Consider the following 14,196-nt stretch of genomic DNA (forward strand, 5'->3'; position numbering starts at 1 on the left):
ATGCTGCTGAAAAAGGTCAGGATTGCACCTTCACACCCAAAAAATAACAAATAACAAAGTTGCCTAAGTCATGGCAACTTATGGTTGGAGTCTCTTTTCTTGTCAGTCAGAGCCTTTTGCAGCTGAATGGCAGAAGAAATTAAAAAAATGTAAGGCATAGTCCTGGATCAGGCACTTGAGATTTCCTTTGGACAGCCTAAAAAGTAAACTGCCAAAATATTTTCATCTCCAGGAGGGGTGGGATAAATCAGTTCCTGCAGAAATATGGGTATCTCTAATTTCAAATATTAATTGACTTCAAAAAGATAAAATTTAAGCTGAGAATATTTATTATGCTTTAAAAGATACAGTGACCCAATTTCTTTTTAACAGATGGGAAAGAAAAAGTATCAGAAAGTTTAGGTGGCACTTAATGGGAAAAAAAAAAAAAGCAAACAATGGAACTGTCAAAATTTTGCAAGAAAGCCCTTTTCTTCAGGCATTCCCACCCGTGTCATGCAGAATCAGGAGGTTCAGATAAACTGCAGATAAACATCAGCTTTTTGTGTACTTTTCTGAACCCAAACACTGGATCTTTTGTTTTACCTTGGCATTATTCTTCACCTTTGCCCCTGAAAAGCTGTAGTAAGTCTCAAAAATTGCATTCAAAAGCAGTTAACTCCGTCGTGTGTAGCGAAGGTCAAGCATGACACACTTTATTTGTATCACTGTATGTGTTTACTTTGTTGATTCCATAAATTCAATTAATATGCTGTTTCCCTGTACATCAACACTTTCCATTATGTTTATTATGACAGGAATCTGTTTCATCTGACAAAACTGTGTCCCCTGGAACACTGGGACAGTCTTCCAATGAAACTCAGAGAAAGTCTTCTGAATGTACTCATAAAAGTAGAGTCCAGGCTCTTGGAAGATTGATTCATTATCTAAGTGTTTTTAATTGCACTCCTGCTTGAAGGAGTTTCAAGGAAAGGGAGGAGATGCCAAGACCAAAACAAGCAAAAAGGGAGAATTCTTCCCAATATGCACATATGAAGGTGGAATTATCAGAATTCTTTGTACAAAATATGGCAGATATTGTAAGTTTAAAGGGATAATTAGGCAAGTTCGTTGAGGACAAACCATTTTGGAGACTAAATACACTGTAATCTTGTCAGGAAACCTCTGATGTGCAATGGGCTGAAAGCTGACAGGAAGGCTGGAGGCTTTTTTTACACATTTCCCAAAGCACCTTGCTCTTGGCCCTGTTGGAGTCAGGACTGCTCTGACCCAGCATGGCTTTTATTCTCTTCTCGTATCCTTATCTTGTTTTAACACAGCTTTTAGTGCTTTTTTATCTTGGAGAAACTAACTTGAAAAATAACAATAATTGCTTCCAGTAAATTCAGATACTGGGTCCTTTATGACATCATTCACTTTTGAAAAGTAATAATACTATAGACAGGCTGCAATTGCTTTTATATCATATTATCAAAGTCCACAACAGAGACTTTTCAATAAAAAAACTGATCCAAACCCCACTGAGGTCACTGGAAAGATTCCCATTCATTTCAACGGGCTTGGAATCAGACCTTAAGATTCTTTGAATGGGAGTATAATAAAACAGGAAAAAAATAAAAGGAGCTGGAAAGAAAAATTCTTTTCATGTTTTTCTCCTTGGCAGTTTAATTTTCTTTGCATTGTCATTTCTTTTTTGCTTGTCATCAGTACAAAAATAACACAGTCTAGGGGAAACACCCATACTGTTAAAAAATGAGGATTTTAGCAATGCCTGGAAAAGTATGATATAAAAAATCCATGTTCAATGTAGAATAAGACATGCATTCTGAGGGAAACTCAGGGATAACCCTTTTTCTAGAGAAGGACAGTACAAAAGTCTGTTTTCACCACAAACAAACAAATACTGCACCCACTTTTCACTGTTCACCACTTGGAAAATCCTGGGAGTAAAGTTGGGTTGGATAACACCAGGAGTAATTGCAAATTAACTCTAGGTTTAATTCTGCACATCATTTCTCTGGAACCACTTATTTTTGGATTTGTGGAGGGTTTAGATAAAATAACTGCTGGATCAAATAACTTCTGGTTTTGGTCTTGCAACCCCCTAACTGAGCTCACCACCTTCTGCATCCCTAACCACCATTCTACCTCTTCCAGTCAGTTCCTTGGTTCTTCAGATTCTTTCCAACCCTTGTCCAAAGCCACAGGCTCACCAAAGACCCTCCCAGTGGTTTCTATGACCCTTTTCACTCAAGATTTGGTGAGACCAAACTTCCTGAACATCTTCAGCTTCTTGAACCTCTCAGAACATAATTCTACAACAAGTTTCTAATTATTCACCTCCTCTGAAATCAGAAACTGCTTGATAAAAATGGCTTCTAACGCCCGTCATTTCAAGCACAAATTGCAGTTTCAGTTTGGTAATGCTATACTTGAAATAAAATAATACATTCTTGGAGGTAAGGGACGTTTTTCCATAAATTTAGCTTGCACATTGTGGAATGAAATCCCATGCATAAATATTTATAGAAGTATTCAAGCTGACAGACTCTTTTCCTGTGGTCCAAAACCAGCTACAGGGAAAAAGGATTGTACTACTGAGCCTTCTGCAGCAATCAGATGTTGAAAATGTGTTTTGAATGAAATTCCTTGTTCTGATAATATTAACCACTGACAAGATGCCATGTTTTAGAGGCTCTGAAATTATTTTGCCCCACTGAGTTGCGCTCCAAGTCAGTTGTGGATATGGGACATGAGTTCAGGAAGGAAGAAACCTTTTTAAGTGGAATAAACATATATTGTAATCCCAGGTCCAGACCAAAAGACTATTTTTGTAGAAGGATTTCCCTCAGGATATTTCCATCTCATCATGTTCTAATACACATTTTAACATTTATTCTTAATTTCCATTTACTCCCCTACCACCTGAATAAAATGTATTTCTCTTTACACAGACATTCTAGGGCTTATTAACAGAATTACATTTATGTATGATTGCCTGCATTATAAATCCACATTACTGTAGCCAAAGGTATTTTCCCAAAGTTATGAAGAGAATAATTTTGCATAAAATGCAGTCACCATACCTGGGAGGAAAAGACCTGGCTTTCCCAAGGATTGATCCAACCTGAGAAGCAAACAGAAAATTACCAGCAGAGCAATTACCAAACAACTTAAACTCCGTTGCTAAGCACGGGAGCATAATTTACATGAGAATTTACAGTAGCTCTAAACCCAAACCAAAACAAGCAAAAACATGAGACTAGCATGACTTTCTGCACACACAGTCAGCAGTTTAGCTCTTCAAGAGTTTTTCCTCCAAAATCAAGCCATATTATTATTGCTATTTTCGTGAGTACTAATATTTCTCAGACTTTCAAGTCGTAACTAAAACATAGTTCTCCTGTGTCCTATGTAATCTAATAACAAAGACTATACAAACAGAATGACTTCTTAATAACATTTGCAACTATTCCTAGAGCCTCATGCAGGCGGATTTAATATCTGTATATGTTGACACAGTAGATTCCATTCAATAGGATTTTTTTTTCATTTAATTTGAGGGCCAGGGGAGTTCATTCTGGTGTCCCAGTCCACAGCATTAATTTGTAAAGAGAAAAGCACTTTGTGCTGAAACAGAAGAGAATAGTTTTGTGGCAAAATATTTCAGCTCAAACCCCAAACTTGGAGAAAGCATGTGCATGGAGGAATGTGGGTAGGGAAATGTTCCAGATAGTGCAGCACAAGCGAAACAGATTTCTTTCAGTTGTGGAGAACCACAGAGTGGAAACAGAAAGGTAAATCATTATTTGAAAAGTTTTCCTTTTCTAAGAAGAGGACAGAAAAGCTTGGATCACACTATAAACTTCACAGCATGCACCTTCATTTCTTTTAATTCCACTTGGAGAAAAAGGAGAGGAGAATAAAGGGTAATTGTAAACTTGGTCATAAAAAGGGTTAAAAATGGCTCCAAGTTAAATCCTCCAGATATTGTGCTCCCTGTTGTGCTTGCAATTTTGGACAATTACTGTTCATTAAGAACACATCTCTCCTAAAGCCAGCTGGCACTAGAGGAATCAGATATTTCATGAGGTAGACAGGGCCTACCTCCTTTGAAGTTCCTTTATGCGAACCATCATGTTGAGGTGTCCTTGGGAGTACTGCTCAATCACGTCACGGACGTCGTACGGCTTCCGAGCTTGCTGGGAAAGGAGGCAGGCAGCGAGTTGAAAGGTGAGCATTGGCCAAACTGGATTTCTACTTCAGACAGGCCTTCATTTTATTTTTTTATCTGCCCATTTGCCTGCCATTTTGCAACAGTTGTTGTAATGAATAAAAAAAAAAAAAGAAACGCAGCCGTTGTGGGAGTGAATATTTGTTGTGGAGACGGAGCCAAATGATTCCCATTACTGTCAGTTAGAGTCATGTCTTCATGTTACTCCATACTGAGCAAAATATTAGCCCTTCACAGTGTATTTGGGAAAGACAAACCCAAGATGGATAATTTATCTGGGACTCCCATGTGCAGTATCTCCTGGCTCATTCCAAAGCCATGTGTTAATCATAATGTCAGGGGACTGAACCCCAGGGATTGGCCCAATTCAGAGCACTTGGACCCAGAATCAAACATCTCTGAAGACCAGAGATGTCTGGTGACAGAAATATTGCTGCTTGAGGAACAGGGAAGACAGATGCTCTGCATAAGTCAGGAGACTGCCGCACATGCGTTTTGTTTGTCATCCTTTGTCTTTTATGATCCCTTTGAGATCAGAAAAAAAGGTGCAATTAAAATAAAAAAGGACACATAAAAAATTGCATGAGAGTGAAAACACTCCCACCTGCCCAGCTATATTCCCATCCTAGTGAGAATCCAGGTGCTTCTGCCAAGCTCTGGTTTCTTGCTGCAACTACTGTGGCCAAATTTCAAAACAAGTCTGGAGAATTTGCAGAAAGTGATGTGGTTATGAAGAGTGCAGCACGGTGAAATTTTAGCAAGTAAAATCTATGTGTGTGGGGAGGTATCAATGCAAATCATGGCCTGTTGGAAAGACCAGCATTTTGAGAACCCTTATGGGAAATGTGGGGCAAAATGTCTCCCTTTTTGGCTCTGACTCAAGAAAAGAAGGGGGAGAGAAAAAAAGCAAAGGTAAACTGCAAATCTAGTAATTGAAAATTACTGAAAACAGCTCATTAGTCATCTTGTTGTCTGTTTGCACTCTGTCACAGCCTCAGCCAGAGCCATTAGCATGCACCACTGCACACATGCATTGAACACCTACAGTATGTGCTGGAGTCATGCTTGGAAGGCTGCCACACAATCCTAGAAATTTCAAATGAAAGCATGGAACTGGAATGGAAACGAATCCTGTGAAGTGGATGAAGAAGCAAGAGCTCTTCGTGACAAAATGCCTTCCCTGCACACAGCACTTACCTGCACCAATACTTTCAGAAGAGTTGTGGCTTTAAAGGTGTGTGTGTGTGTGCATTTGAGTGCATTTGGGAGCAGAAGCTTTGTGGGGGAGAGAGGTTTCAGCTTTCAGCTTATCGTTCGGTTTTTGGTCGGGTGTTTTTTCTCCCCCTTCCCCAGCTCCACATTTTGCAGACGCTGACACATCACTATTTCTGGCCAGAAAAGCAGCCTATTGTCTTCACCCCGAGAAGCAATGCCAGTATCACTCTTTAGATGGACTAGGGGGGGTGCCTGGAGAGCATTTTGGCTAAATCCTGTGTCCTTTCCTTTAAACACTCTCTATTTAAACACCATGCATGGCACAGAGCCTGGATGTGCTGGGGAGCCTTTCCCTCCCCTCTCCCCAACGAGCTACTATGTGCATAATTAATTCTACTCATTCCCAGTGAAATTTCTTTTCCCCCTCAAAAGAAGTCCTCTGACAGTTATCCCTTTTACCAAACCATCAGCTCCTACAGTTGCAAAGTGCTGCAATCTGCCTGAGTCCTCTCTGAAGCTGAGTAAAAAAATCCCTCCAGCTTTCACCACTTTCTCCTCCTCTTTTTCCATAAAGATTTAGATCTGGGCATCTTATGTCCTGCCAAACTTTGGCACAATCCCCTGTCATGTTTTTATTAGGAAATGCTGGAATGATACAGCTGAAGCCAGGAGGTAACAGGCTTTCAGAGAAGTGTGGTAAATGCAGCACTTGAACAACTCCTTTGACTTTCATTCCGTTCATAATCCCAAATCCTGGCCATTTCAGCACAATATTCCACATTCAGCATGCAAAACTAAATAATATTACCCAACTTTGAACTACCAAAATCTAATTAGCATGGGGAGTTCTATAAATTCTTCTTCATGGCCCCAAGAAAGGAAGGAACAAAAGATTATTCCTTCTTCTTCTTCTACCCTGTCACTGACTCACAGAATTCTCTCCACAAATTGATGAAATTCAGTTTTTAAGGTTTGGCAGGACTGCCACTAGCTGACAGCTCCAGAAAATTAGACCTGTAGTGGTTTGAAATATCCACTTTATAAAGTTTATAAACTATCCAGTTTATAAACTCATTTATAAACTGATTTTAATTTACAGAACTAGTGTCCCTATTTTCTTCTTATTTTCTTTCTTCTTTTTTTTTTTTTTTTTTTATTTCCCATAGTGTTTATCTCTCTGGTATGTTTACAATATAATCCTGCTCTCCTGTTTTTTGCTGAGTTTAACAAACTGACTTCTCCTAGTCTTCTTTCAAAAGGTAGGGTTATCTGAAGATACATGTTTGCATGGGATTGGGAAATATATAAAATGTTCTATCTGCCCCAGTTTAGAGTCTTTTGAATGCTGGGACTTTATCTCAGGCTTCTATCCTCTATACTTCTATGCATTTAAGTGCTCAGCTCTAATCAAACTTCCCTGAAATGTAGTTTTTTTGATTTATTTTCTTAAAACCTCTTCAAAAGGATTATGAAAGGCCATTAACTTGCAGAGCACCCTCTTGAACAAAAAAAAGCCTGAACCTTGAGATGGAAATAATGAGGGCTTTGAAAATCAGTCCAGAAGTTAATTTTTCATTTCCATGGCATTTCCAGCCCATGGATGATGAGAATGATGATCTCAGGATCACATCCCAAATAAGATTTATCATAAAAAATCTCACTAAACAGGCAAAATGAAACTGTATTTTTCAATGCAGCACATTCAGTTTGAGCACTTTGTAACCTGATTGAGAAAATTAACTGAACACTTTACAAAGACAGCAAATTGCCAGACAGTAGATGCTCCACAGTTTTATAAGACATGGCCTATGAGGTCCCTTTCTGGGAAATAAATTTGGAAATGTGAGTCACACCTGGGAAGGCAACTTTGCACCCACAGTACTTGTCAGTGAAGCCTATTGATCTGTCAGCCATACACAGCACAGGACTGAACATTCCCTAATTGATCAGATGATTGATAACATTCTTGTTATGATCAGTATTTTTGCAGACACCCTGACAGAGGTTTTTTTATCCCAACACCAGTGTTTTCTTCACTTCTGCTAGTGGATGGGTAAGTATTGGTCAGTTAAACAAGCAGAAGGCCAAAAAAAAGGTACAGTAAAAAAAGACAAGTAAAAATAATGGTGCTGACTTCTCAAAGTCAGAGGTTTGTAGCATACTACATCCATGGATCACTGATGTTAAAAAATCCACAAAAGGTGGCCCAAGAACCCCAAAAACACCTTTGACTTGTTCCAACCACCTTCACCAAGCCAAGTCCCTTCTGAGAGTGCCTTTGATGTCCTGCGAGCTCACGAGATGCACTTGGGATTAATCCTGCTGCTTACCTGAAATTTCCTTCTGGCCACAAAATACTGCATCCTCCTGATGACTTTCACAGCTGTTCTGTGTGCTTCAGTCAGTCTGCCAAGGAACACAAACACAGACAGACATCAGCTGGAGGGGGGCAGGAGGGAGGAAAAATGTCTCAATGGAAGATGTTGACTCCGAGCACCGAAATGTACAACTGTGTTTTATCTTTACAATGCAAAACTGCAGTGTAGCAAGCTGTGAGTGTGTGGATGCTTTGTTCTGCTGCTTTGCCTTCCTGCAAATTGTGGTTCTAAGTATTCAAAACTGATAAGTGAGACAATGAAAGCAGGTGTACAAAGATAATACATGTGGAAGGGATTAGACAGGATTACTGTCAATGCACACAACTGGCATCAGTTTGAAGAATATTAAATGTTTTTAGAACCATGACTGCATTCCTTATTTTGCATTTACTGAGTGCTTGCCCATGAGCTCTGTTGCACAGAAATTAAGTCCTTCAAAAATTACTTTGAAGGAGAGAAAAATCAAAGTGTCCTAAAAAAAAGTAAATAAAAATGAACACAACACATCCTCTCAGCACATGTGTGTGTGTGTCTGTACTGGTATCCAAACACAGAATTAGACATTTTATAACTCAGCTGGATCACTTCACCTAAAATATCCTGCATTTGCAGAACATTAATTGTGCCACTTGGCAGGCAATTAATTACCACACCTCCTCTTTATGGTGAATTTTGGCAGGGTAGAGAGAAAGCAGAAACATGGTAATTATAATATTTTCCTGAAGGACTGACTTCTGCCCCATGGACTCCTTTATTCATTCAAAACAAGTGAACTAAAGAAAACAAAATTTTCTTTCTAAGGAAGTTGTATTGTTGGGAAATCTATGTTTTATATGGACATCATCCTTGACATGTGATGATAATCTCAGGAAAGCTTTCCAGCAAGAATCTCCTGAAAACACAATCTGCTGCTTATTCCCAATGTGTCTGGCTGGGGAAAAGGAAGTATTGGCTTGACCACCTACTTGGGTGCCACAGTTTAGAGACAAAGTCTTTAAAAAGTGGAAAGGTTACAGTGGGTTATTTCAAATTGAGGGAAATAAAAGTTAAACAAGCAGGGACTGTGTTGTAAGAATTAGCATACTAATTCATTTTTATAATTATTCTTTGGGGAAAACAGTGCTTATCCTAGAATATGCTGAGCTGGAAGGGATCCATCAGGATCACTGAGTCCAACTCCTGGTACCCCAATAATCCCACCCTGTGCCTTAGAGCTTCTGACTGAGTGAAGATGCCATAGCCACAGGCTTTTAAAATAAGTTTTCAGTAGCTTTTCCTTGCTCTTTCCACTTCCAAGTCCCAGAATAACATTAAATACATGCATAAATAGCTGTCTGTCCTGCCTATATGCCCATATTTCATTTATCTGTGTATATCCATGCAGATGTCCACATAAATACACTCACACATGCAAACACACAGGAGACAAAGCAGGGTGAGCATGACTGAAGAACTACCTTTGTTGCACACTATCAGCAGCACTGCTGAGGAGAATCTTTACATTTGTGCAAGCCCATCAAGGGGATTTCAGGAGTGCCACTGACGAGCTAGCAGCAGTTTAGCCTGCAGGACCTTTATTATGGTGGAAAAAAAGCTCTCAGCTTGACATGCAGGGCTCCAGCTGAGCTCCTGTGACTGCTGACTAGAACAGAGATGACATTCTGCTTGCAAATGGCACAGAATTGATAGAGAAATCCTTGTCAGCCCCTACAACTATTTTGTTTTTAATAACCACAAAAGAATCACAGTTTAAGGTTTAGGGGTTAGCCTACCTCCCTTGTGTAGCAGTTAAGATAAAAACTTGAAATTATCCCCTAGAAATAAATGATGTGAAATTTCATATGTATACTTGGGTTTTTTTTTATTAGGCTAATCCATATGAGATGGTTCAGGCACTGTTTAAACAGGCTTAAATAGACAAGTTTAAAGAAGTCAGAGATGGAACCAAACCAAGGCAGTAATTTCATCCTAATTCCCCCCTTCAGCACAAATCAGGGCTACAGAACTTTTTCCATTGTGTTATCAAACCGAAGTTTTCAAAACAATGAGACTGAACTCTTGGGACTTGATGCACAGCTGAACAGGCCTCATTTTTAGAGAGAAAAGTAATTTATTTGTCAAAGACAGCTAAGAAGGTCACCCAACTATCATTCCAGAGCACTCGATATCATCGTGTTCCAATTGGCAAAACTCACACCAGTCTCATTGGGAGAAAATTCTGAAATAGAAGTGACTGCTCAGATTTGATGGTCACAGAAATGTGTGAAACCTGACTTTGATGGAAAAATAGCATTAAAAGGTCCAAATCCATCGACTGAGACATTTGGATAAGTCATCTTAAGTGCCCCAATAAATCCCTAGGGAGCACAGCAGCTCCAGATGAGATAAATTCCTGCTCTGTACAGTAATCAGAACTATCCTCCTGATGGGAGGTTGGGGCAGTGTGGCCGTGATCCTAAACATTTTTTTGAGATTTTAGCTGATTTTCATAGGTTTCTGACCACTAATGCCCATAATGGATAATTACAACTACTACTGACCAGTTTACATTTGTCCTCGAATGCAGCCCAACATATCTACCCTGCTAAACCTTGTCTTTTATCCCAAACCCCTGGATTGGGCAAAACTCTTTCAGGCTTGAAGGTGGGTCATGTGCCAAAACTCTTTCAGGCTTGAAGGTTTCTGTCATGTGCCAGAAACACCCACCAGGAGAGAACAAATGGTCAGAGATGCTCAGGGCCCTGCTTTGGCAGGGCTCAGCAGGAGCACAGCACCACTTGCAGCAAATCTCCCAGGTATTTTAGGATAAGCAGCTGATGAAACAACAGCCTGAGGGGGGTGTGACTGACCCCACATTTGCACACTCTTTCCATGTGGCATTTTCTACAACAATACAGAAAGGGACAGATCTACGCAGGGATTGTGGTTTCTAACTCCCTCTGGGGTGAGGATTTAACTCCTTTCATAGCCTGGCTCCCAAATAGCAGGACCTGAGCCCTTGCTCTGGGCAGGAACAGGAATGGGAGGGTGCCCACACCTCTGTCCCTACAGAGCAGCCAAACCCTCCTTCCTCTGTGCACCAGAGGGCAGTGGCACACACACACACACAAGGAGATGCTTTCCAGCACATTCAAACATTTAACTATTTTTTAAAATCTACCCAGAAACCCAAGCTTAAGCTCTCCTCATAAGGATGGAGTCCACACTGAGGGGGGTGGGTGTTTAGTATTGGGTGTGTTGTTTTGTCTGTATGTTATGCTCAAAAGAATATAATTTGAGCTTTATTGGCACACAATTCCATGCTTTCCCATCTTTTAACTAAAACAACGGGAAATAACGTTTTGTCAAAACCCTCCCTTAAAACACTTTGTAAAGGAGAACAAAATGAAATTTGAACAGAAGTGATCTGGCTTTGGGAAAGTTATGAGCACATAAATTCATAATTGAAGCTTGCAAACATCTGTAACTATAATGGATACCATGAAATGTCTATTGAAATAACATATCCTTGGATCCATAAATGGTACTGACATCATCTCAACTGTGTCTTCAAAAGGACCCAAGGCAGTATGTGCTCCTTACCTCTCTGCTCAAGGGTTTCTCAGCAGGATGCTCAATTTTAAAAGGGCTCACAACTATCCTAAATTACAAGGAGTTGTTCCTAGTCTGGCTCCTGGGCCGTGCCTGTGGTAGGGCAGGGAGGAAGGGGAGTGGGTGGTGGTCCTGGATCATGGATGTTCACACAGCCCCCACCCTGGGGGGATGCTCGGGATCACTTGGCAGCTACTCTGGAAGGGCTGGGGAAGGGGACTGGCTCAGCATCCCCCCTGCAGGTTCTGGCTATGCCTGTGTGGGTGCAGAGCCTGGTGGGACAGCCCAAGGGCCACTGCAGGCTGGGCTTGCTCCTCTGCTCAGGACTCAGACAGCACTGAAAGGCATCATTTTCAGCTAAAACACTTGCATGTATTTAAGACTGCCTTTTTTTTTTTTTTTTTAACTGCAGGAAGGCTGTAGCTTCAGCCAAAGAAGCTGAGCGTTTCATTTTTTGTTGGAAATAATTGAACCAGAGGAGAAAATAGAGATGATGAAATCCAAAACAACTGTAAAAACTATCCCACAGGGATGTTTTTATAATCTTTCTTTGATATGGCATTCTCTTTGTTAAAAGCTGGTGTTGACCAGTTCAGATGTACTCTTTTTCTTCTTCTGTATGGAGTCTGATAACTTCCAGCCTAATGTGCTTTGGAGCAGTCAGGGAATATTTCAAGTGAAAAAAGATACCTAAATGGACCCTAAAGCCAGGCAGAGTTACAACTATTGCAGGCCATGCTGAGGTACAGCTCAAGTCTCCAAACAAGCCCGTTATCAGTGGGATGTATTTTCAGTCCAGCAGCATTTTTTCATCATTAGAGTTGACTTCAGTGTAGGGATCAGGGAAGGGACTCTGCCCAGGCTGGGCTGCAGGGTGGCTGCAGACAGTGGAATGTGCATTCCACACTGGTTTTCCTGAAGTTTATTCAGGTGTCATCAATTAGAGGAGTTATTCAGTGTAACATCATGAGCTGTGGAAAACAAAGGCCACTTCAGCAAGGCCAGTTATAGATCTCTGTCCCAATTTGCAAAGCTGGTTTGAGGATACATGCTCACAGTGCGTGGGTTACTGCTGAGCTTCATTCATTCGTCAGGTTTTCATTGCTTAGCAGGAAAATACACACAGAGTCAAACTAACTCTGTTTTGATACTGGTCCCTGGATGGTTGGTAACTCCTGCCCAGAGTAACATACAGCATCATCTGCTCTGGAGCTGTCCACTTGGCATTAGTTGCTAAGACAGCACAAACTAGATCAGTGATGGCAACTGAAATGTACAGAAGTTACTTGAGAACTCAGCCCTCCATCTGCCTTTTTGCTTTCTCATCACATTTGTTTAAGATTATTCACTTTCCAGCTCTGTTTCTGGGAAGAACATTGATTCCTAGTCTGAACTTTTAATTTTTTTCCATGGGCAATTATCTCAAATGGGCTGATATTTTATTGGTAAAATTTAAAGGACATCTTATTTGCATGGAAAACAAGGGACAAGAAGGGTGGGAGCAGGGAAATCAGAAAGGAGACAAAATTAGAGAGCTTTTTGCAGGCAGATGCAGCAGTTGGTCCATATGAAGTCACACATACAATGTGGACCTTCTATTGCTCGGGAAAATGGTTCTCATCACAAGGGAAAGGATCTTATATAAAGTGGTTTTAAAACTAAAGGAAGCTGCAATATCGAAATTAAAAAAAAACCACCTTCCCTATAAATGAAAATATTATTGCCTTCAGCTAAGCCAAGCCAGACAAAATGCCTTGAGCCTTTTAAACCACAGGAGTTAAGAGAAGGTTGCAGCTTGAGCCTGACATGCAAACACCTGGAACTGTCAGGCAATGATCCTGATTCCAGAGCTCATCCCAGGCCAGGAGCAGCAGAGAAGTACAACAGAAATATAACACGAGAGGTTTCCAGTCTTGTAATATTTCATCAAAGCCTTGTAAAGAACAGACACTTCTGGAGCATTTCCACCCCTTACATGATGGAAATTATATAAGATGCTATTTGCACTGAAACCTGAGGGAACATTTCAGAAGATTTTGGCACAACTTTACTTTTCCCTTTATTCCTAATCACCACTCCACCTTAAATCTACCTCACCTCTATTGTAACTATATCCTCACCTGAACCTTTTCAAGCCTGTGTTTGGCTCAAAGCTACAAATAAATTAGGATTGGCTTCTCTCAGAACAGAGCAGCCTGCAGGCCTATTTGGCTCAACCAGGCTCTGCTGACAGCCTGAGTTTGTGAAGGAATGCTGCAGACTCTGCAAATCCCTCCTCTGCAGGTACAGTCCTGGGTAGGAAAGAGTACAGAAGTGAGAGAGTACAGCTTGTGAGGGGCTCCTTTCTGGCTGTTTTGCTGAAGATTTTGTGGCATTTGCTGTCTTCACCCACCCACTCATCCCTCATACACTGCTGCCTCTGAATTCCTTCCAGAACACAGCTGCCTCTACTTCTACCTGCCCCTCTAACCTGACCTTCCCTGAAGTGAAGGGGAAAGAAAGCAGATTTCCTACAGCAGGGAATTTAGGGGCAGGGAAGACAGGACAACAACTCTGAGGGCAAACTGCCAGAAGAAGAAGAACTAGGACATGTTTAGAGGCAACAACAATATATTGGCAAAGGAAACACCACTGAGAGAAGCAGCAGCATAGTGTGATTTCTTCATGTTGTCAGGAAACAGAATAAAGTAACCAAAAGCTCCTGAAAATGCTCAGAGGTGGATGTGACCTGCTCACTGAATGTGATTTCATGAAGAAGAAAAGCCCCTGAACTTGGAG

The 14,196-nt window shown here is 40.7% G+C and overlaps 1 protein-coding gene across 1 annotated transcript in view; it reads right to left on the reverse strand.

Annotated features, from left to right (window-relative positions):
- LOC115909979 (potassium voltage-gated channel subfamily KQT member 1-like) overlaps positions 1-14,196 on the reverse strand; it is a 407,425-nt gene that overhangs the window by 175,525 nt on the left and 217,704 nt on the right. The window contains exons 13-15 of the mRNA XM_030959748.1: positions 7,780-7,855; positions 4,108-4,202; positions 3,087-3,127 (exon numbers count right to left, since the gene is read on the reverse strand). Coding sequence (XP_030815608.1) covers positions 3,087-3,127; positions 4,108-4,202; positions 7,780-7,855 — 212 coding nt within the window. The remainder of the gene's footprint in view (positions 1-3,086; positions 3,128-4,107; positions 4,203-7,779; positions 7,856-14,196) is intronic.

Source organism: Camarhynchus parvulus, chromosome 1A, assembly GCF_901933205.1.
Source record: "Camarhynchus parvulus chromosome 1A, STF_HiC, whole genome shotgun sequence".
NCBI classification, from domain to species: Eukaryota; Metazoa; Chordata; class Aves; order Passeriformes; family Thraupidae; genus Camarhynchus; species Camarhynchus parvulus.